This window comes from Chelon labrosus, assembly GCF_963514085.1.
Source record: "Chelon labrosus genome assembly, chromosome: 20".
In the NCBI taxonomy this organism is placed as follows: domain Eukaryota; kingdom Metazoa; phylum Chordata; class Actinopteri; order Mugiliformes; family Mugilidae; genus Chelon; species Chelon labrosus.
Genome location: NC_140353.1, coordinates 21,883,613 through 21,908,477, shown reverse-complemented (window position 1 = coordinate 21,908,477; position 24,865 = coordinate 21,883,613). Strand labels below are relative to the sequence as shown.

Genomic DNA, 24,865 nt, shown 5'->3' with positions numbered 1-24,865 from the left:
CCAGTATTATCAGAGTGAGTGGGGATAAGTGTGTGTGTGTGTGTGTGTCGTAGAGAGATGGAGGAGGTGGGCAGCAGACCAAAGCCATCCATCTAGGGAAGCCAATAGTGCACAGCATAGGCTACAGGCTTCACAGCATTGAATTCAGACTCCCACAACACACACACACACATGCACACACACGTACTGTGTGGACACAGTGTGGTGCCCTTGTGAGGGTTACAGCTCTCAGGGTGTTAAGATGGTGGAGCCCAGAGCCATCAATCTTTACCCAGCAGCCTTGCTTGACCTGCCCTCTGACACGCACACACTCGCATCCAGCACATGGGTATATCGCTGCGCAGACAAAGCCCCCATCGTTCCGCACACACAAGCACAAAACGCACACCAAGTGGCACAAATTCAATCTCTTTTCACTCCTCTTTGTGAGCTTCTCTCCATCTTTCTCTCCGTCTTTCTCACTCCTCCCTCATCTTTATCTATTCCTCACAGACACCTGCTACAGTATGCATCACGCTAACTGATTGGCGCCTCTAAAATGATAGCAATCATGAGGCAGACGATGAACAGTGGAGTAAAAGAGGGAATGACCATTGATTTTTTATTGTCATAGGCAGTGAGCTATGGTGAGGAGCGCTGACTGTAAGACAAAAGGGATCAGGCCATGGCTACAATCTGAGATGTGGGCTAGTCAATAATCTGAGGCAGAAAAAAATAAAGTAAAAACACTCATGAGGAGAAAGAAATAGAGGAACCTTAATGCAGGGTCTAATGATGTGTAGCATGTGAGTTAGTTCAGTTTCTGTAGGCCTGCAACATGTTCATCTGTCCCCCAGAGTAATTTTAATGCTAACTCTACTTCCTACATGTCTCCCATTCACTGTAGAATTTCTAATCTCATCAAATAAGACATATCGTGCCTGAAACCGCCTGTAGGTTGTTTGCCTCATCATTTGAGATGGGCAAATCAAACAGCAAAGTCTCTGCCAAGGCACGCCACAGCGCTGCTGACTAAAATAAGGTAAGGGTTTACACATTCTGCTCTGAACAACACAATTGGCTCTGTGATGTATGAATCGGAGCATCTCATAGAAACAAACTTCAAACAGTGTAATGGGTTGGAAGAAGTCCAGGTCGGTCTTAAAACACCACTTACATGCCCATTTGTACACTGGAACATATGTGATAGCTAGGATCCTTTCTCCTGTTTATATGGGCCATGAAGACACCTACCAAAATGAACTTTCATTTAAGGTGACACTTACAGTGCTTGTCTTGCACGAAAATAAATACTGATGTTCATTTAAAGTTAATAAGAAGCTCAGACAAATTGAGAGTGAGACAAATTAAATATCCTGGAAGTCAGCCAACCACAACATTTTTTTGAAAGCTGGTGTCGCTTCGTTGGGAACTGATTATGCTTCAGCAAAGATGTGCCAAGCTAATCAGACTGTTTGTGCAGGTTTTATGTGGTGATGGACAGAAGGATAACAGCGACATAGTCATACAGGTTGTCTGAGTGCCGTAGAGTTGAATTTGTTTACAACAAAATGGATCTGATTGGTTGTCAGACCAATCAGATCATGGAACCATTGTCAGATCTAATTGTATGCAGAGCTATTTTTTTTCTCTGTATCAGTTAAAACAAGCATCTTGTTACCAGACTCATACCATGTTAAGAATTCAGTCTGGTAACCTGAGGCAACAAATTATATCTACATATATCTATCAAAGTGCCCCTCTTCTGTCCCTCTCTATCTGGTGATGTTCACATCACTGGTTTCTAAACTAAGAGTAGACATCCCCATAAAGGAGAAGGAATCCAAGAAGTCGTTAACATTGTAGGAAATAAGAGTTTCAAACTTTTGCTACAACATTCCTACATTACTTTTTTTCTGTGCTATGCCAAGCATCCAGCACATTACACATGGGATTTAAATTCATATGCCTTAAAGTCATTTTTTTAAAGAAATTGACTAAGAAACGATATATCTAAATATGCTTTCGAAATAGTATGCTTTATGAAAACGGCTCACTGCATCTTTCACTGGTGAACTGAGATGAAGATTACAGTTTCAGAAAAAGCTGCAAAGCAAACCTTTAGTTAACATTTTTGTCTGATTCTATATACTAGTGATTGATATCCACTGAAATTAGAACATTATATCACTAAAGAAGCTTTAAAGACATAAACAAGACATTTAAGAAACAATTGCCGTATCTGAGTGTTAGGTCACATATGAACTACTGAACCAGGAGTTTATATTAATATTTATATTAACTACTGAACCAGATGAATGGTATCACGGTCTCAAAAAGAAAGCCTTTCAGGTGCTTGTGTTTGTATCTTCATTGAATCTGTATGAGTTATTCACAATCCTGTGGTCTTCACACCTATGGTTGCTATAGAATCTTCCAGTTATTTACAGTAGCCAAACACATTATTGCACACTATAGTGCATCAAAAATAACACACACACACAAAAAAACACAGCAACTCAACTTGCATCACTTGTACTGACTGCAACAGTTTATCTGCAGCACCTACCAGGCAGCGTTGCCGCGGGCACTGTCGTCCAGGTGACAGAGCAGCTCCAGGGTTTGGGGGTTGTGGGCGGAGTCGTCAGGTGACTCATGACTTCCGGTCTCCCAGTCAGAGGGCATCCGCCATACTGCTGCACAGGACACCACCCTGCTGTCACTCGCTGGAGGGGGACAACACACACACACACACACATTTAGGCAATCACAGCTTGTTATGGTGCAGTGTGTGTGTGAGCAATTGAAATACTCATGCAGTGAGGACATAAATCTCTTGACACTATCACTTTGTGTGGACACGCCACAGTCCCTTTGGCGTAAATCCTTAAACTTCAGGGTGATGATTTAAAATTAGGATAAGGGTAGGGATTATGGTTAAGGTTAGGGAAGTGTATGTAACTCAGTCTAATGTCCACTGAAGTCATGGAAATACAATTGTGTGCGTTCGGTGAACGTGCGGTGTGCGTGCGGTGTGCGTGCGGTGTGCGTGCATATTCATGCACGTGTCTGAGATGGACAGGCACTAATGTGGTGACATGGATGCACTTTCCTCCTAATCCACATCATAGACTTATTTTGGCACATCCACACCACAGCCGCAGCTGCTAATTGGAACCAGTGAAGTAAATGCAGAACTGATACAGTAATTGGACCAAAAGTTTGAGGCTGGAGGGCATAACCAATCAGAGAGCGAGAGAAAGAGAGAGAGAGAGAGAACCTAACTTCTTTTTGGTGCGGATATTGACAGTGTGTGGGCAGGCGTTGGGCTATGAAACACTGGCGTTAGGCCTATTTGTCAAATTAAAAAGCAACGTGGTGAGAGTCCACAGGCTCTTGAGTGCTTTTAGACAACCTTGCACTTGGAGTAAGTGGCCCGAGCAATCATTGTGAACAAAAGCCTTTTCTTGCTCACATATTGGGAGTGCCAGCACGAGGCGGTAAGCTATATTAATCCCCTTGTTTATGTGTGTTCATGATTAGTCCACCTGTTTGTGGACATACAATTTTTTTCAGTGAGTGCAGATTGTCCTGTCCAAAGCGGCTGTCATCCGGTGATCTTAAGCATGCAGAACTCGGACAGAGTGAGAGACAGGGGGGAAAAAAATGACATGGCTGCAAGCCATGGACCCTCAGGACTCTCAATAACATAATATAGGACTATCAGCCTCAAAAAATATTAGATTCAGTTTTAGACAGACTCCAAAATATGTAATTTCATGCTTTGTATTAAATAATTGTTCAAATTGATTCTACATTCATGAATGATGACTCAGACTATATCAGTATCACCTCTCAGCTCATTAAAAAAAAAGCTGAGAGGTAGCTCATAGTTTTTTAATGTAATTCTAAGTCTGTGTAAATGTAGTAAAACAAACATAAAAAAGCATGCATGACATTGCAATTTTGAAGGAAATCTTACATGCACATCTTCTGCAAAACTGCACGTGACCTCCAAGATTTTCTCATCTTGACTTTGTAGCTGCTGCTTTAAACTCTCTGGTGGGTCATTATGTCCACACATTAGTATTGATGCTATCAGGGTCTGAATATGACGTTTAACACAGCTGCTACTGTTAAACCCAGTCAAGACAGGGTGACTGTGAGTGATGAACTGTTAAAGAACCTACATGGAGCCATTACATGGAATACTAAGAGGAAAAAAAAGGAGGATCATATTTTTTTTGCCAAAAAAAAGAAGAAAGATAAGGATAGAAAGAAGAGGCAGTGAAAGGAGCCAAAGACAGAAGGAAACAGTAGGACTCACTTTTGTTATAGCAGGTGGTAAGCACAGCCTTATCTGCAGGACTGGCGCCAATGTGCCATATCTCCCCAGCTTGGTGCAGAAGGACATTCTTATTAATGATGTTATTCTCATCATCAAAGTCAATGATGTGGATCTGAAAGAAAAGCAGACACAGAGACGAGAGATGTGTTGAGGATGAAGCTGAAAAACACTAGGCGCACCTCCCTCCATTCACACCAGCTGCAGTTCAAAGCTCCACTCACTCCTCTGATTCTCCCTGAAAAAAAAAAAAAGTTCCTCCTTTAATATGACAGTTAACGCAATTTCAAGGCACAAGTCACTTTGGTTCTTTTCTATTTATTTACTTATTTATTTTTTGCCTATTAAACTTCACACAGCTGAAGATTTTCATCTTTATTTGGCCTTTAAAGGGGCGATTAAGATACTTTTAGAAGTAATGTTGGACTGATGGAGGTGCATGTAACATGTTGCAGAAGTCAAGGAAATGCTATTTTTAGACCGGCCCTGCTTGAAGGAGCTGGCCCTGCCTAAAGGAGCATTAAGCCAGATAACCTTTCTGACAAGGTCTTTAAATCTTTTGTAAAAAGACACTTCTTGTAAGCAAATCCTTGGCAGCAGACAGAAATCTTTAGCTAACAGTACCCTAACTTTATATGTCTAGTTTTGATTTGAATAATTACCAGTAAGGTACGGCAGTATGGCAGTCATGAATAGAGAAGTATATTACCTTCCCACAGTATAAGGAGAATTAATATCTTCAGTCTTAATGGAACATTCAAGAACCCTTCAATACCATTATCTTTAAAAAAATAAAAAGTCTCTAATCCACTTGCAAGCTTTGTTCTAAACTTGCAGTAATCTTGTCATCATTTCTCAATATATTGGGTGTGGTTGATACCAATGTAAGCTAGTAAAACTGAGTCAAAGGACCAGTGAGAAGGTATCTAGACGTGGAGGTTGCACATCGCAGCCAACAAAAATATGTCTGGTTTGTACAGTATATGTCTGTGTAAATGGAAGAAATATGCTTGTTGCTGCCTCTACAAACTCTTCCTTTTCCTCGTTCAACTTTATTCTTCCACATATAAATAAAAAAACCTGATACTCAAGGATTCAACAAATGCATACCGAGAACTTAAAAGGTACACATTGTCTACTGCGTGAGCCATAAAGCACCAAAAAAATACATTCAGGTTTCCCTGACCTGGCAGGAGGCCTTGGCTGCGCCAGAAAATAGAATCAACAGCTAAGTTCAACAAACAAGCTCAACTTTTATCAATAAGAAGTTAATAGAAACTCCTCCTTATTGAGCTCCTTTCATTAGATGGAAATCTATTCTATGAGGGCCCTCGACTGAATGCAGTTCAGGGCCCACAATGCAGTAAAACAGTGAGGGTCTCAAGGTTTGATCAGACAATTAATGGTGGTTTCTCCCATAAGAAAGACACTTACAGCGCCTTGGGGGACTGTTAATGGGGTTGCACTGGACAATAACTCCTTCTAGGCACTTCAACTCCCCTTGCCTGTACTACTTTTACAGGCTGAACAAGAGGATGAAAAGAGGAGGTGTGAGAGCATCAGAGCGGTAGCATCCTTCAGCCTCCTCAAAGTCAGCTAGGCAGCTATTAACCTTGGGTTGGACTGCATCAAGCAAAAAATTATTACGCAAAGTTATAATTTTATGGTGGTGGGGGAGCAGTACAAATAAATTCAGGCCGGCGGGACAGGGTAATTGGAGGGTCTAGTAATAGGGTCCCCCCGAATGATCCCAGGTGTGAGAGGAGCGAGAAGTTCCAGCCCTCCTCCCCCAGGTGATTTATCCCTCATTCTTCCAAGCCTGGGGAGTGACTCATAGCTTTCAGCCATTTGGGCACCCAGCCCAGCGCTTTTAATTATGAGCCGATGGTGGGAGGAATCAAGGCAGGGAGGAGGAGAAGAGGGAGACTGGTAAGAGGGGGTGAGGGAGGGATAAAGCCAAGCTGGCTTGTGGCCCCCACTTCATGGGCTTCTCCACTAAAGCTCTTTAGCCGCACAGATGACAGTAAGCGGGGCGGAGGAGTAGCGAGCGGGTGAGAGGTGCCAAGCTCGGGCGCTTTATCTCGTTAGCAGCCTTAAATGCCATGCCGACGCGCCCTCCGATCTGTCATTCCAGCTATTGGTCTCTGAGGGATTTGAGAGGTGCTCGGCGAGTTAAGAGAGACATTTCCACCCTGCATTATGCTTAATGGGAGGTGGAGAGGCCAGCAGGCTTATGGATACAGCAGGAGCTATCAGGGCTGAAATGCCAATCGAAAAAACATTTTTCATTTAAGTTCAAACTCAGACAAACTGAGCTACCCGATGTTGGCCGGAAAACACTGTGGGAAAGACAGTGAGCTCCGTGAATAAAATGATATGCAGAGACTGAACTCACAATCCAAGTGTAAGGTCATCTCTAAGAACATGGGCAAGAAGATGAATAATGATCCCTATTAGCTTGAAAAGCTTTTAATGCTCTTTGACATAAAAACAGAGAACAAACCACAAGTACACTGTATATTGTATTAATTTTTGGAACCTGGGTTTTATAAAGTAACTGCATTCCATTCACTCTAAGCTCTTATCCACTGTCTAGTAGCTGCAGTGCTGAAGGTTATTTGCATGTCGCGCAGTGTCAGATTGTCTTAATGTGTTTAACTGAAGCATGAGAATGTAACTAGTACTCTTAATTTACAGAAAAAAGACAGAGGTAGTAGGTTTGTAAAGATTAAAAAAATTAGCTGTCAGTCGTCACGACTAGCGTCTCCTCAATGAATGTGACAGAAGCATACTGACAAAATCTTAACGCAGGCTGTGTTTGCTCACTAAAACTCTAAATCGGGTGGCATTTGATCTATGTTTTGTTCCTGACTCCGCTGGGAAGTATTGCATGGGCACTTGAATCCAATACACCTTACACTTCTATTCGCTTTAACTCTATTGTCTCGGTCAGCTTTCATTTGAGATGCTGCAAAATCACACAGTCAGCAAAGGCATTAAAAGCAAACAGAGCACTGAAATAAATGAGCAATAAGCACCTTCATTACTACTAAATCTAACTGCACTAAGATTAGATTTGCACTAGTATGAAGAATTCATCTCTTTCGTGTTCTTGCATTTCAGCTCATGCCAGAGTGGAGGAAAGTGTTAGGAGGAGTATATTAAGCTACTGACAGTGTGTAATAAGAAATCACACAGATCGACTGGGATGCATTGTCACCATTCCCAACAAGCTCTGTATTAGCCTCGCTACACAAGACTTGGATTGAACCACGTCTGTGTTCAGTGCCAGACTGTTTTCACACTGAAGTCTGCCAGAAAATAGGCTCACTTTTTCAAGGCAGAAATCTCTCTCTTTCTTGCTTTCTCGCATCCTTCTCTCGCTCTCCCTCTCTCTCGCTTGCTCTCAGAGAGCTAATTATTTCTCCCCCCATTTAGAGCCAACTGTTTCTGTCATCTGTCTCTGTAATGACCTCTGCAAGATGTGCATGCATGCATGCAGCACACACTCTTTCTTTCTCCTTCACACAAAGACACACAATCACGCACACGCAGTAGAAACCCCTCACTGACAATCAGACACGCAGACCTTTCCAGAGAAACTGCAGATGAATACACAACATGGACGCAAATGCAACAGCTTTGACTATTAATTAGAGAGCACCAGCTCAAACGCAGATGTACACATGGAGGCATGCGGAAATGGCTAGTTGGTATCAATGATGTCTCTTATCAATTGACACAAAATTAAAATTATGATAATCAATCACCTATTTAGAGCTGGATAATTTTAACAATCAACTAGTCCACCAACAGAATTATAATTTGCAATTGCGCTGCAATTATTATTCATCAAGCAAAAATAAGGCCAATTACTCAGTCATCTATCTGTGATACAACAAGATGACGGTCAGCCACATGGTGGCTCTTTAGCCAATTCAGAGATGATGAATTGGCTGTTGAGTGCATCAGTAAGAGAGATTATTTGATTGGTTGTTCAGTTTAGCGAACCAATACACAATTTGAAGAAAGAGGTCACACACAGGTGGCTGTACATATTCATCTCGTTTGCATATTCGTATACACAGAGGCATTATCACAAAAGGTCATCTGGAATGAAGGCAGCTCTGTATGGTGATTTGTAGCTGTTCTTAGCCACCCAGCTAATCCTAGCTCTTCCATTTTTACCTTTTTATTGAAGAATATAAACTATTGGCATACAGGGGTATTTCCTTTCATGTATACGCAGAGCACTAGCCAGCCGATGGCTATACTTGCTTAATCCTGGGGGGGGTGTATTGTAGTCTAGCCCAGATGGCATTGAGAAAATTTGGGATACACCCTGGAAAGGTCACCGGTCCATCTCATGACTAACATGAAAAGAGACAGATAACCACAACGATGAAGGGAGAACACACACAGAACCCCCACATAGAAAGCCCCCAGTAGACCAGCAAGCAGAAAAACTGTATTTTTTTCATATACAAGGCTGTGCTTCTTTTTTCAGTTTTCTAGCACTGGAGAGGAATAAATATATAAATATATACAGTTGAAACCAGATGTTTACATACACTGTGTTAAAAGACACTAAACATTTTTTCCTCACTGTCTGAAGTTAAATCAGACTAAACCTCTCCTGTTTTAGGTCAGTTAGGATTACTAAAATTATTTCTATTTGCCAAATGGACAATGACCCTAAGCATACTGCGAAAGTAGTTACAAAGTGGCTTAAGGACAACAAAATCAATGTTTTGGAGTGGCTATCACAAAGCCCCGATCTCAATCCCATAGAAAATTTGTGGGCAGATCTGAAAAGGCGTGTGCAAGTGAGGTGACCTACAACCCTGACTCAGTTACACAAGTTCTGTCAGGAGGAATGGACCAGAATTCCAGCAGACTATTGTGAGAAGCTTGTGGAAGGATACCCAAAGCGTTTGACCCAAGTCATACAGTTTAAAGGCAATGCTACCAAATACTAAGGAAATGTATGTAAACTTCTGACTTTGAAGAAAGTAATAAAAAATTCTCTAACAAATTCTCTCTCCCATTATTGTGGCATTTAGCAAATAGTATTAATTTTAGTAAACCTAACTGACCTAAAACAGGAGAGGTTTAGTCTGATTTAACTTCAGACAGTGAGGAAAAAAGGTTTATGTGTCTTTTAACACAGTGTATGTAAACATCTGGTTTCAACTGTACTTGCTATGTGGACAATTGGCTTGATGGAAAGAACATTTTACACTAGAATTTTTGTTTGCAGGTTATTTTTCATTATTATCTTACATGTTATGCTTCTACATGATCTATCAATATATAAAAAAATAAAAAAATATTTGTATGAAAGCAATCATTATGTGAACCCTTATAAAGTAAGAGCTTTGACAGGGCATTGTGATGGGACTTTTCTCCAAACCTTCTGACCATTCTGTTTAATGGTCTCATAATTAATTTAGATCTGTAACTAACAAGTATCTCCATCAACAATTGTTTAGATGTTTTAGCGAACCATTTGATTTATAAAATGTGAGAAAAAAAATCCTTCGCCAGGTCGCCAGTTGTCCTCTTTATCCCATCATTCTTTGGTATGACAACATGACGTCAAGTCAAGAGAAAAGTAGAACCGTATAAGAAGGATTGCAGCATTAAACATTTTTCTTAATGATAAATCAATTATAAGTAATTACTTCTGAATGGACCATACTTCATAACTGACAGCTTTTCACACATACACACGCACACAGAAATATTATGGCTGCTGCATGTTCTTTAGTTTTCTGATAGGTTGTTCTTTTGAATATCATCTGGTCCTTTTCATCATAACTTTTAACTGAGGTGACAAATAAAATTCAACGTTTTATCTCGACCTTCATCACCCTGCAAACTGCAGCCACCAAAATTCATTCATTCATTTTCCGTAACTGCTTATGCTCCAGAGGGTCGCGGGGGCACAGTTGTCAGTGAGCAAGAGGCGGGGTACACCCTGGACAGGTCACCAGTCTACTGCTGGGCTAACACAGAGACAGACAACCATTCACACTCACATGCACACCTATGGCCAATCACCAGTGAACCAAATGAGCATGTCTTTGGACTGTGGAAGCAAGCCAGAACACCCAGAAAAAACCCATGCAGGCACAAGGAGAAACTGCACACAGAAAGGCCCCAGCTGGCCGGTGGGTTGAAACCCAGAACCTTTTTGCTTCAAGTTGTTCTTCAAAGCTTTGAGGTGTGTTTGGGCTCATTATCCATCCTTAGTAGGCATTGGCCAAAAAAGATGCAAATCTGAAGGTGGCATTACTGTGAAGAATCTAAAGCAGCGAAACTCCCCCAGATTTCAATATTCCAAACCATCATGATTCATTGAGGGTTTTACACATTGCAGTATCATTCTCTTTCCTATTCCTCTCCTTCCAAATCCCTTTTGGTTACAGCAACAACTTTTGAACTTGGATTCATCAGTAAACATTTTCCATCTCCCACTGTTAAATGGTGCAACGTTTTAGTCGACCACAAGTGTTTTCTTGTTTCCCCTATTGAAAATGCTGCGCATCCTCCGAGAACATGTCTTCTTTTGACAGAACTTAGGTTGAATGTTATGTTCTGTCCACTGTCCCACCAGAAACCTTCAATCTACGCAGGATTTGATGCTGAGAAAGGCAACTTTGTGTAGAATAACACTCACACGCTTTCACTTAGTTCTGAGGCCACATTTTAGTGAGAAATGTTCAGTTGGGAACTTGAGTCAGACTATACACGTATAACAGGTGAAAAAGAAAGAAAGGGTAATGCAGGTTACAGCAAGTTAGGCACTAATTTGCTTCAATCCTAAGGCTGTTGTTTTTAACAGAAAGCCAATCAAAGTTGCAAAGGGACCACTATGAGCTAAATGAGTATCATCAGAAGAAGCCTTGAGATGTGTGTCAGCTGTGAACAGTTTTTCTTACCTGGTTGTCAAATTTCAGTGACTGTGTGCCCACCAGGAAACGAATGGCATCAGTCTCAGCTGTCTGGGCAGTAAGTGCTCGTGCCTGTAAAGTGCGACAGAACACTTAAAACAGAATGTGTCCACAACTAGAATAGAATAAAATATAACACAATAGAAAATAATAAAACAGAGGCAGCTGTCAGTCAGGGAATTAACAATGAATGACCATGCGTACCTGAAATTCGAGTCCATAAATAACAGGAGCGTCGTCCTCCATTTTTTCACTCTGATGCCTGTGCTCTCTTATCTTGTAAAGGATGTTTGTTTTCACGGCGAAATTACTCGAAAATACTGCAATTGTGCTACGTACAGCTCAAAACAAACCACAGTGGCAACACTTCCGCGATTCAAAAGATTTAGCGTGCGGACAAAATACGTAACGATAGTCGTGCGACGTGCGCGTAAGCTTTTAAAAGCACGTACAACGTTTTCAAGAATACCAAAAACGACGGCGACATGAAGTTTGTCAGCTCCGGAGTGCCGTACGTGTAGCCGTCTTGTGTGGCGCATGCGCATTATCGTTTTATCCGTCAGACTGCAGTAAGGTAAGAAAAAGCGTCATTCTAGTTTGTGTTTCATCTTATTGTACGTTCTCTTAGATTGCTCAGTGACAGGTGTAGCGCAGTAGCGTGTGCCATCATTTTAATGTGTGCTGAGTCATTAGTGAATCCTGACAGTTGCAAATAGCTGCTCAACTGAGCTAACCCACGATAGCCAGCCGGCTAATGTAGCATTAGCAAGACACCCAACACCAAACACTAACAGCCCTTCACTGTCCTGGGTAACGGCACTGTGTGGCAGCATAAATATAAAGACGGTGAACTGGGTCGTTCTATGTAGTTATAGTTCAATGCTGACGGTACGAGCTTGTAAAAAAAAATAGCGTTTGCTCACAATGAGGAAGTGACTACGACATATGCTGCACAGCGCACATAATGAAGGTTATTGGTAATCCCTGTTGACGTGATATGTGTTGTGTTTTAACTGTTAAGAGCAGTAAGATGGATACAGGGGAGTCTCACGCCCAGCGGCCAGTCACCTTGGACATCACAGTGGAAGATGTAAGCAAGGAAGACTCAACTCCTGAGCCACCCACCAGCCAGGGACCCTCCAGAGACAATGCCATGCCCCAGGAGGACAGCATTGACTTGGGCGGGGAGTATGCCACCCCCCAGGAAGACAGCAGCGCCACACCCTCGGAGAGCCTGATGGACAAGCTCAATGATCAGATGATGGAGAGTGTCATGATATCCGACTCGCCCAATAACAGTGAAGAGGATGACGTGGCTCCCATTGATTCCTTTCTGGACGCAGGCGGGAATGACGAAGGAGAAAGTTCAGAAACCAAAGAGGAGCAAAGCGAAATTGGACAGAATACAACAGAGATTAAGGTTTCCGTGGAGGAGCAGGAGAAAGAAGATTCACAGGAAAAAACAGAGGAGGACTCAAAGGAGCAGACGGAAGCACAAAAGCAAGTATCTGCCAGTGTTTCACCTCAAAGTGACACACAGAGTCCTGCTGATAGTAAGCACGAAGAACCAGCACCTCAGTCAACCAAAGGGAGTAGCCCAAAACATGAGCCTGTGCCAGTGTGCACTATATTCAGCCATGGCACCCAACCGAAGTCTCTGGTGCCCGATGGCTTCCAGCCCACACTGATAAAGTCCCCGAGCTTTAGCATGGGGAGTGGTGGGGGAAGCGATGAGGCAGTGACCCCCAGCAAGCTGACAAACCCCTTTGTTTGCCAGCCCAGCCCTAGCCTCAGTAAATTTTTTACTGACAACGGACAGACCAATCCAGCATCAGACTTCTTTGATTCATTTACTGTCCCCTCCAACTTCATCTCCGTGTCCAACCCCAACGCAGAGATTGCTCCTGGTGCCAGCTCTGCACCCATAGCCCCTACACTTGAGCGCCAGCACTCTTCCACGTCCTCCTCCATCTCCACTCCCGGAGGCCCTATTGACTCTGGTGCTCCCACACCTAGCTCAGTCTTTGGCCCTGCCCCTACAGAATCAACTTCCAAGCCTCAACCTCCTCCATCCCAAACGGTCGCAGTACCAACTCAGGCCTCCGCGTCAACCCCGGTCACTCAGCCGCAGCCCTTCAATCAGCTCCAGGCTGTGTTTTCCGGCAGCGATGACCCTTTTGCTACAGCTCTGAGCCTGAGCGAAGTGGACAGGCGCAATGATGCCTGGCTGCCATGTGAGGAGACCAGGAAGGTGTTAATCTCTGTTGCCACCCAGCAGTACAGCCCAGCCTACGTAGAGACCAACAGACTTACCATGCCTGGACTCAAGTTTGACAACCTGCAGGTAGGACAGCCATGAAGTATAATGATTACTTGCGTATTAGAAAGCCTTGAGAGCAGTGCCTCCTCTTGTAGTACGATATGCCAGACTTACTTTTTTTCGCTTTTAAACGAAAGCTCAACATGGGTTTACATCTATCAATGTCGTAGAAAATACCATTCATCAGACCAGGCTACCTTAAATTTCCCCCCGCTGACAAATAACGATTTCTGAATCTGAATCACCTTCTTCCATTACTCCATGGTCCAGTTCTGACACTCATGTTCCCATTGTAGGCGCTTTTGTACTGTGTACTGACACCTCTTTATCAGAACCAGTATTAACTTCTTCAGCAGTTTATGCCACAGTAGCTTGTTTGTTGGATCAGAGCACACAGGCCAGCCTTCGCTCCCCACGTGCAATAATGAGCCCACCCCTGACCCCTTCAGCACTTCACCTCTTTTCCTTCTTGGACTGAAAAGTGTTCATGTAGGTTGAGTTTAAAATGACCACTGGTAGAGGGTGTGGTCGTTTTAGAGCTGGTGTAAAAGCACAGAAAAGCAGCAAAGCATCATATTTCAGTCTGAGAATATTGATTAGTGTTTTTGTGATTAAACCATCATATAGATTATCTTGCTGATAAGTTTTCTGAATTTTGATTAATTGTTAGGCCTTATCATGCTTTGACACCTCCATCATAATAACCATTCTGCCCTACACAGCTTTTCTTGTGCATATTTTTTAAATATTCCAGTAATAAGGTAATAACGATATCTATTATGTCAAGACATTTGATAGCCATAGACAGCATCTGCTATGTCTCAGAATGACATGTCTTATTTTCAGAGATTTCCCCTGCTCTGGCACATCATATAATGTAGAGACATCTACAACCACACATACACATGCCCTTCCTCGCTCCTGGGTCACCATGTAATGTTTTCATTTCTCATAAACATCCTCTTAGTTCGTTCAACAGCAACATTTATCCGTAATAACAACCAAGATGAAACACCAATTTGCTTATTTACTCAGTTGAGTCTTATGGTGTGCGTTCACCTCCTGGCTCAGATTGTGTTCATTATCCTCTCAGAACGTATTTGAATGGCTGCTTGAATAAATGAATAAAAATCAAGGATTTTTCCATCATCTTGGTCTAAGAGCCAGTCTCCAGCAAACAAATTAGATCTACTTTAAAGCTGGATTAAAGACAACATTTTCTGCCGTCTCTAGTTTTTCTGTCCTGTTCCTTTTAGGGCCAGACATTGTTTTTATTGATTGCGGTAATATTCAGACCTAGGAACGTCCAGACGTTTCATGTCCCCAGTCCACTTTATAACAAGTGCTGATCTGATAGTTTTAAATTCAGCAGTTAGCACTCATGTTTGGAGTGTACATATCAGGATCACATCTTTTCCCTCTACAGTTCTCTTATGTCCTTTTGAATGATGTTGAATTTATTTATGTTTTTATTCAGGGCGATGCTGTAAAAGACCTCATGCTTCGTTTCCTTGGAGAGCAGGCAGCCATGAAACGTCAGGTCCTCACGGCCAACTCTGTGGAACAGTCCTTTATTGGCGTCAAACAGCTCATTGTAAGTCACTAATTTTTGTGTATGACTAATTTGTAAATTTTCATTTCTGAAGCGTAGCATATCCTTTGTTCCGTTTCAATGGAAATTTGTCATCAAGGTCCCAAACAAGTGAAGAAGTGGAGTTTTCAAAACTTTCTCAAACCTCCTCGGCGTGCAAAAGTCAAGTTGTTTGTTTATAGTTTTCGTGCAACAAGCAAATTAGGAAATAAGAGTTAATAGATATTCGGCCTCTAAACACACGTTACTCCACAACTGTTATAATGGTCACAGATTACACTCATTCATATTGTATTCAATGGGCTTAAAATAAAGCCACCCCAAAACATGGATGTTTTAAATCTCAGATTCGACTTGAAAAAGTCATGGTTTCATGTGCAAGTCCCAGGAAACTACTACAAAAATTGTCGGAAAGTAGACGGACCCTTCTACACACAAGTCTTACATCAGGGTACTCAACAAGTCTGAGTGTAACACCTAAAAAGCATCGCTTGTGCTTTCCAAGAGCAGTACCTCGCTTTCTGGAAGTAAATCACATAACACCGGTAGGTTATCACATATTAGCATCCCGTGCTGACCCGGCTGACCTTTTGACAGTCAGCCTGTCAGTGATTCCACTGAAACTGCAGAGTGGTTAGATCACAGCTGACTTAAAATAGTGAATCATTTGTCTCCTTTCTCTCCGTATTATATTTCTGCATCTACCACTCATAAAATGCATGCGTATCTTTGTGACTGTGGAGCCTCCCCTTATTCCCTTTCCTGCTGCCATCTATCTCCAGCCTTTGTGCGTTTCTTCCATCATAATTTCTGACCAACAAATGACCCTGAAAGACAGTTGTTATTTAAAACATATGCACAGCGGTAGCAGACAGTGTTATGGAGAGAGGGAAAGAGGAGAGGCGGACGGGAGGGGCGGAGTGAAGAGATGGAGAGGTGGAGATCCACTCGGCTCAGAAGTTCTTTTCTCCTGCTGTGCCCATGTATTATGCATGGGACTGCTGTGCATATTTCAAGGGCCTTCTGGACTTGGCGTATATATATACACACACAAGATGGTGCTTTCAGCTTGCAGTCAACTGAACTATATGGTGTAGGTGAATGTGTGTGTGTATGAAAGAGGATCTGCTGATTGGTGTGGGTGGCTCCTCGGAGCAAGAGGCAAAAGAAGGGAGAGAGACGTTGGGCCAGAAAGGTAACGCAGGCCTACAGCAGAGATGTCAAGGAATGACAAGGAAAGAGCGAAAAAGAAAGCGGTGTTGTGTGAGTGGGAGATATGGAGGCAGAAGAGGGCTTCACTTGGCCTTAAGCACACACAAAGGCACACTTTTTTACCTCAGAATATGGAAGGCTGCCGGCTGTGGGGATCTCTTGACACTTTTTGATTAGATTTCTTCTAGGAAATTATTATGAATGCTGGCAAACTCTGAAAAAGAAAAATGAACAATAAAAGAAGTTATTCAGGTGTTAAGTCAGGAATCGTTTAGCAACAAACCCAATGATACAAACAGGACAGCGTCGGTTGACATCCTTCTCACCTTATTACCAATTTACCTGCTTTGTTCTGTGAATATATTAGTTCACTACATCTTTTGATGAAGTCGTACAGTGCAGAACTTTGACAATCAAGCGTTTAATTAAGTTGCCATATGATTTGCTTTACTTTGTCCTTGTTGGGTAAAGTTATTTGACATTTCACCCAGCATTCTCTGCCTGTCTCAGTTTGACATTTGCAGCGTGGGTTTATTTTTTGTTTCTAAAATACCTGTTAGGCACGGCCATATAGGCCTGGCTGAGGTCGCTTTTACATTTTATAACTACTATTGCTTAATGGAAATTTGGATTTGTTGTATATTGGATTTTTCTAAAATACCCCAAACATGCTTTGGCCTCTGTTGTGTGTTTTTGCGGCAGAAGATGCCAGTCATATTCCTTGATTACAAAAAATTTCAAATTCAAGACCTATACAGTAGACACACAAGATAAAAGTTTTCTTTTTTTGAGTGTTGCTGCACTCTCTGTGTACATTGGGCCTGATGCATGAATATTTTCTTATTTTTCTATTTGTTCTTAGCAAAAAGATGAAAATAAGATAAGCCTGCGCAATCCTGCTGAGACGTTTTTAGGCCGCTGTTACGTGCAGAGGTGTCACCCATCCAGACAACGCAAAGGATGACACACTAATTGCAATTAGTGCTTTATGTGTAGAAGAAAGACCTGGATGCCAAAAAGCAACTATTTAAACTTTATTGATCCACAAGGAAAATTGCTTGGTCACAGTAGCTCAGTTGCAATAAAAATAATAATGAAAAGAGAAATGGGTGAAAGATAGTTATGAGCAATAAAAAATAAAATAAAAGCAAACCTTTACACCGAGAAGAGCAGACTAGGAAACTGTCAGAACTGCAGACATAGGTGGAGAACGTGGAGCCATTATTCTTAATCTGTTGGGGCTGCGGTCTGATATTCCGCTTGACCATGAGAACAACATCTAAGCAACTGGTGGAATTAGCCACTAGTTGCGAAAACCTCTGTGAAGTTGGTACACAGTTGTTTCCTACTCTCTTTTACTTATAACGAATTAGAAATCTTCATGCTCTGTAAATCAGGAGCACAAACACTGGGTTTAAGCAGCAGTGGTTGTAACATCAACTTCATTTGTGAACAATCCAAAATAACGTAACATTAGTCAACTTGCTCAGCAGAGACTGGAAAAATGGTTGTGGTCAGGGCATGTAGCGACAAAGACCTTTTATAATCGCGTCTAGCTGTAATATGTGTAGTGGACTTAATATGAGGAACAAAAATACGCTAACTTACACTCTGTGTTGGCAGCATTGATGTGAACATGTCCGACTCAGACGCAACTAAAAAAGCCTAAAATAGACAGAGCATTGTTCTAAAAGCAGAGACAAGAGTCAGACACCATTCATATTTCCTTACCAAGCTAAACATACTTTACTTCACGTGGTGTTCACTGGCATTATTAAGGATAACGACTGGGTTTAGAGATGCTTTGCGGGAGCAATGGGTCAACACCACCATAACGTTGTTCATGTTAATTGAGACGTATCAAAATATTTCCAATGCATTATGAGACTATGACAGTACAAACTATGGAAGGCGGCTATACTTTAAGCAATTAATGTGTAACACTGCTGCATTACATTCTTGGCAGTTGATTTTTTTTATTAAAATTTTGACAGCTTGACAGCAAAACGCCTTATGCCTCTTACTCCAAATTAGCACATCTCAGCACGGAGCCATTGCCAAAGACCAGTAAAAGCCATGTAATGTGATACTTGTGAAGCTTGAAATGAAATTCTCGTTTTACTGGCGTCTTTTTCACTGGGAGTCCAAAGGTCAGAGTGCGCTACGGGGCATCTCTCTTGCTGCTGCTGCTTGAGATTCAACGTCTTGTTCAGCAGCAGTTCAGTAAGGCAGATGATTGCCCATGCAGAGACTTGAACCTATAGCCTCCAGATGAAGGACAACATCACTACTCACTACTGTGGAACAAAAAAACCCTGCTCCCAGTAAGATGAGTTTGATTACGGCTCTGCTAACATAATAATGGAGGACTGAGTCACTGGTGAACACTGATGAATGGATCAGAAACCGTCTGTTTCCTCCATCTACTGCCATCTACTCGCAACCAGATGATTTACTTACCGGTGATTTATGCAATTTGCAAACTTCTATGATCAAACATACACATAGATCAAAGCTGCTGTAGGTGTCGCTCACTGAGCTGGCAGTAGAGGTTAAAACTGTGAAAATGAGAGGATGTGCACAAGCAAGGAAAGAAAGGTTCATGCCTTTACAAGTAAGCCCGATGAAGCTTGATGCTTGTCAAGACATCTGATCAGTCACATGGAAATATGGGAGCGATGGCCAACACACACACACACACACACATGCAGCACATGCAAGGTAAGGGATCAGCTGTGTGTGATTGTATGCACATGTCTGGGGTATTACGGCATGCGTTTCCAAACTTCAAACGTATATTCTATTTAGTTGTCACTTGAGATCATCCTTTGTGTGCGGCCTTTTGCTTGGATGACACACGAATATTCTGTTCATAGAGCTTTACTCTGCTGTGTGGCGTCCTTTACGTGCGTATGTTGCAGAGCCCTGCTATGAGCTGGCAGAATGAGTCATGCTGCAGAGCCAGTATGACTTCACCCACTGCCACCACACACACTCTGTTCATACATACATACATACACACACACACACACACAGTACATACTGATGACACACAAGAGTTTGAGAAGAGGAGTCTGCATTTCCTCTTCTCTTTGTCTTTTTGTGTCTCTCTCTCCTCATCTAATGAATGAGGACATCACTCACTCTCTGTGGGAGAGCTGCCATTAGATGCACAAAAACACACGCAGTACTTCTCTCTGATAAATGCTAATGTAGAGTAAGATTTGGCTTTTTTTTTTTGCCAGACATACTTCCGTACCAGTGGCATGAACTATGAACAATCCTCAGGGAGAAATACTATATACAGTTAAATCAGAAGTCTATGTATGCCTGGTTTGAAGTTAGCCCTGTATAAAATGAGAAGAATCTAGTTGAAGTCTTTAGATTGTTTTGACAGCACTTTGGCAACACTACTTTGTGCACTAATGGACTCTAATAGTTGAGTCTTTTTTATCAACTAATTTTTTACAGACAGATTATTTGACCTTTAACTCAATCCATAGGTCCTGTGAATTCACAAAAACGTTGGCATCAATATTATAGTTGGTAAATTATATGGATATATTGAATCAAGATTAAAAAATCAGCAAGGAAGCTTACAAAGTTGTGGTAAAATGGCTTAAGGACAGCATTGTCAATGAAGTGGAGCAGCCATCAGTAAGCCCTGACCTAAATTTAATAAAAATGTTGTGGGCAGAACTGAAAACCCATGTGTAAGCAAGGAGGTCTACACACCTGACTCAAACCCCCTTTGACACTGGACAAAAAAAGAAACAGCTAATCACTAAGCTATGCCTTTTGTTGGTTATGGAAGACGTAACGGACAACATTGACTCCCAGGTCAAAATACTGCAATGTTCATGGCTCCCGTCTCCAATGGCAGTGATGGAAATCTGACATGAGCATTGGGTTTCTAGTACGATGCTTATTCACAATAGTTATAGAACAGAAATGTTCTATAGACTGAGTTTGGTTGGCTCTCCAGGCCTCCCCTCTACTTCTCCCTTTGTCTTTCCAGTGACCTTTGTCTCCTCTCTTGTCTCTGCTGGTGTGGTCAGCAGTGAGCTAGTTTCTAGCTCAGCACCACCCTGGGCTGGCCTCATCTGTCTCTCTCATTAGCAATCACCCCTCTTTCCCTCCTTCTCCTTCATCTCTGTCTCTCACTTCCTTTCCCTCTGTACTACCCACCAGAGACTCCAACTTCTCCCTCCTCCTACAGTGTGATGCCGTCTGGGCCGGGGGCCAGTGTGTGTGTGTGTGTGTGTGTGTGTGTGTGTGTGTGAGTGAGAGAGAGAAGCAGAGAGAGAACGAGAGAGACCCACCTTGGCTGGGTCAGACAGACACACCCCCATAATCACTGCAACGACCCAGCTGCTGCATCGCACTTTGATATCATTGCTGTAACCTTTACTTGTCATTATCGTAACCTTTCTACATAGCTGTCATTTCCGCCACCAGTTACACTCACAAGCCGAGCTCTGACTAATGCACCGTCAGCTTTTGTTGTGCTGAAGGGCATGTTTAAACCTTAGTGGTAGTTGTTCTCACCTTGCTCTGTTTATGTTGGCTGCAGCCATATGCTCAGCCCGACTGTAGAATTGCAGGAGGAACTTAACCTGCTGGTCTTCCAACAGAAGGGATAGTTCCAGTCTACAACTGTGGACTGACAGTGAGACCACTGATAGAATGTCATTGTAATTTAAGCGTCCTCCACCAGGTGTGACACCAGTCATTCACACACACTCAAATACTGTTACATCTGCATTTTAAACAATTACACCTAAAAGTGGATGTATATATTAAATCTTTTGGTTATATGCAACTATATTGCACTTCATTTCAGTAAGCAGGTGCATAGTACCGGAAAGCAATCTTCCCCTGCTCAGTGATTATGTAAGTTACTTTTAAAGCCAATCTGGTGTCATGACTATAGACTCTGAGTTTAAGTGAAAATTAGGAACGTCTACATCACTATAGGTGAAGATACACCTATGCATATGCCAGGTGATCATATAATGCTAGACTGTATAATTAGTTCACTATTTAAAATAGGAATAGGATTATGGTCAGAAATAGTTGTGATCTGAATTGAAAATTTCTAGAATAAGTTTTGGATTAAGCAAAGAGCTACAACAGCCATTTAAATCAATCAGTAAACCGAAGACGTCCTGGCTCACAGTGGGACCTAGGGCATATAAATTGGAGTCATCAGCATTAAAATATGCTGTTGTTCTGTCAACAACAGCAGTTCCAGCTGTGATTTTCCTATGGGCTGGTCTAAAGCTTGACTGCTGTGGCTGCCAAGTCATATGTATACAAGTGACTGTAAGGTTTTGTGCTGACAGGACAGCTACGAGATATGTCTGTACTGGAGTTTTTATGGTCACTAATGTAAATATATTCATGCAATGGAAGCACCTGAACAACCTTCCATATTGAGGGACAGGTAGAAGTTGCATTACTGTACTGAGGTGCTGTAAAAGAGTTGTCGGACAAAGTGGTCAGAAGATAGATACAAGAGAAAATTTGAGATGTGGGAGTTGAGAACTAGGATGGAGACACATTGTGAATCAGGAGTCTTTCCCTTCTTACCTTGGGTGAAATGGCTATAAAAGGTTCCAACCATGTCATTGTTAGAAACATCCATCTTTTCCATTAAGTAAGAAGCATGAACATCAGCAGTACATTTAAAAATAGTTGATGTAGGGTACTGAACAGAACAAGATTTTTCAATGTTACATACAGGTTTTAAAAAGTGTGTAAATTTATAAACATGCTAATAGTGACATGCTGACTTGATGGTGTTTTGGTATAACAACACATTTACTATTGTCTCTAAACAAGCTAATTAGCACTTAATACGAAGTATAATGATGATGGGAATGTCAGTAGTGGAGGAAATATCAGGGGAAAGGAGATCACCTGCAAAATGTCCATCACAATTCACAGAGGCTCTAGTTATATTTTATTTACCATATTTGCTGTTGTTGTGCAAGTGCACAGATGACCCCACAAGGCAAACGTGTCCGGTTGCTTGTGCACAACGATAAACAATAAAAAGAGACATGTCTGTAATATAATTTAGATATTGCAATAAGAGGGCGGCACAGTGGCGAGGTGGTTAACACTGATGCCTCACAGCAAGAAGGTCCAAATCCATGGGCCGACTGGGCCTTTCTGAGTGGAGTTTGCATGTTCTCCCTGTGTCTGCGTGGGTTCTCTCCGGGTACTCCGGCTTCCTCCCACTGTCCAAAGACATGCTCATTAGGTTAACTGGTGATTCTAAATTGGTCGTAGGTGTGCATGTGAGTGTGAATGGTTGTCTGTCTCTCTGTGATAGCCCTGCGATAGATTGGCAACCTGTCCAGGGTGTACCCCGCCTCTCGCCCGATGACAGCTGGGATAGGCTCCAGCAGACCCCGCGACCCTTCACAGGAATAAGCGGTTATAGAAGATGAATGAATGAATGGATATTGCAATAAGGAAACTGCATCCAGGTGTTTTTGTTGCTCTCCAAAATCAAAGTCGTCCAACAGGTGTGTCTACTTAACACACTATTTGGCCAGTTGTACATAACTGGAACTCATTTGTCACGCTTCATTTTTTGTTCTTCACATTACTTTTGTGACCTTCGTATTAAAGAATAGATAGTTTCTTCCTTAGACTCTTAGTTGAGAGAGGTTGTCTTTATAGCTCTTCCTTAATCCCTCGCTTCTATGAATCAGTCGATTGTGCTCTGCCTTCCGTTGTGGGTTTTCATTATGTTCCTAGATCTCAGCAGTTACATTTGAAAAAACATGGTTACCATAACTGATGATGATGGCCAGTCAATTTATATCCCAAATCAGTCAGCATCAACTGTAGTCAGGGAATCCTTGCTGTGTGTGTTGTACTTAGGGAGTCATTCGTTACGGATCAGGCCTGACGCAAAACTCTTAAATGCTGTCTTAAGCATCACTCTCAGAGGGGAAGGAAAATGGGACATGTTGTTATTGTTGACAACCAAACCATCAAACGCTATCCAGTAGCCCACTGGTCCATCAGTTACCCTGAGGGACATCACTTAGAACTTGTTGAGCCATCTTTGGGAGTGTTACGTTGAGTTCTCTTACAAGCTACAAGTTAACACGGCGCATTCATGGAATATATTATTCTGCTTTGTGTCTAGATGTCTCTCTGTGATACTGTTTGAAGAGTCCAGGCGATTGCCTGTGGGAAACAAAATGGCTGCTGTGGGAAGTTCACATAAGTGCATCAAGGATGCATGGCATCCTTCAGCTCGAGGGCCATAACTGTCCCTTGGTTCAAGTGTCCAGACCAACTCCATCAAAGTAATGTTAGCTGCTGTTGCAATGGCTGGTGTGCCATTTTAGCATATTAAATGTTTTCCCCCCACACCCTCTGTGTAATCCAAAATGCAGGGGCTTAATTGAAGTAGCACTGAAGCTCCCTGTGTTAACAAAAGCTGGTGTGAGGAAGCCTTTTTAAGTTATACTCGCCTGGAGGCTTTGGGTCTTGCGAGAGAACAAGTGGGCGTTCGTTTGTTCATCTGGCTTTGTTATGCAGGGTTTTTTCAAACTCACCAAAGGATTGGCGCGCCGAACTTCCGATCTTCAACACAATTAAAAAGCCTCACCCCTTTTAAACTCACGACGAGACTAATTATGTAAATGTGTTTATGTGTAAAAAGAGAGACGGAACAAGTAATATGTGCACATTTTCACTGCACACATTTGTCTCGGTGGGTGTGAGTATGTAGGAGTTTGAGTGACTCGCTGTAATACTACTGAAGTTACACTTAATTAATCAGTTAATTAGAATGAGGGAAGTTGTTTTCTGTAATGCAGAACATATTCAAAGCATCTCTTAAGCCCTCGTTACATATAAGATATGTATAGGTGAATGAGTACATGATGAGTAATATTGGCTTAATTGTCCACATCCTGCTCAGTGTCTACACTTTACCTCCCTGTTTTTAGGATCATTTCGAATCACTTCAGTAACTTTTGGATTTGAGTGCTGGCCTTGGCAAAAATCTGGAGCACTACGCTGTCATCAACCTTCAGCTTCTTATCAGACTTCTCCCTTTTCTTCTTCTTTATGTCCTTTCTTTCTTCTCTTGTTTGATGTCTTTGTTCTGCCAGGAGCAAAGGCCCACTTTCCTTAAAAATAACCCCAAAGTAGTACATAAGACAAATAGCCCTGTGCTGAAGACGTGGATACAGAATCCCTACATACAGTCCTGTCACGAAGCCACTATAGTCAACTCTTCATTTTCTGTCAGTGGCAATACATCACTAAGGTAATGCCCCCTCATTTGATTTGTGAGGGAATCTGATTATGCATTATTGCGGAGTCATTTGAGCTGAGCCAAATTATTAATCACCACCTATCGTTTTTCTAACTTTTTGTCATCCCACGGCCCATTCTTTGTTAATTGCAGTCATTCAGACCTTGGGAGT

The 24,865-nt window shown here is 42.1% G+C and overlaps 2 protein-coding genes across 2 annotated transcripts in view; one reads left to right on the top strand and one right to left on the bottom strand.

Moving 5' to 3' along the window:
* Positions 1–11,914, bottom strand: part of eipr1 (EARP complex and GARP complex interacting protein 1) — a 55,024-nt gene extending 43,110 nt beyond the window's left edge. Inside the window, exons 1-4 of the mRNA XM_084569268.1 lie at positions 11,485–11,914; positions 11,269–11,352; positions 4,307–4,439; positions 2,549–2,705 (exon numbers count right to left, since the gene is read on the bottom strand). Of these exons, the coding sequence (XP_084425394.1) occupies positions 2,549–2,705; positions 4,307–4,439; positions 11,269–11,352; positions 11,485–11,526 (416 nt within the window). The 5' untranslated portion in view covers positions 11,527–11,914. The remainder of the gene's footprint in view (positions 1–2,548; positions 2,706–4,306; positions 4,440–11,268; positions 11,353–11,484) is intronic.
* Positions 11,915–12,152: 238 nt separating this feature from the next.
* trappc12 (trafficking protein particle complex subunit 12) overlaps positions 12,153–24,865 on the top strand; it is a 30,687-nt gene continuing 17,974 nt past the window's right edge. Inside the window, exons 1-2 of the mRNA XM_084569267.1 lie at positions 12,153–13,624; positions 15,078–15,194. Coding sequence (XP_084425393.1) covers positions 12,278–13,624; positions 15,078–15,194 — 1,464 coding nt within the window. The 5' untranslated portion in view covers positions 12,153–12,277. The remainder of the gene's footprint in view (positions 13,625–15,077; positions 15,195–24,865) is intronic.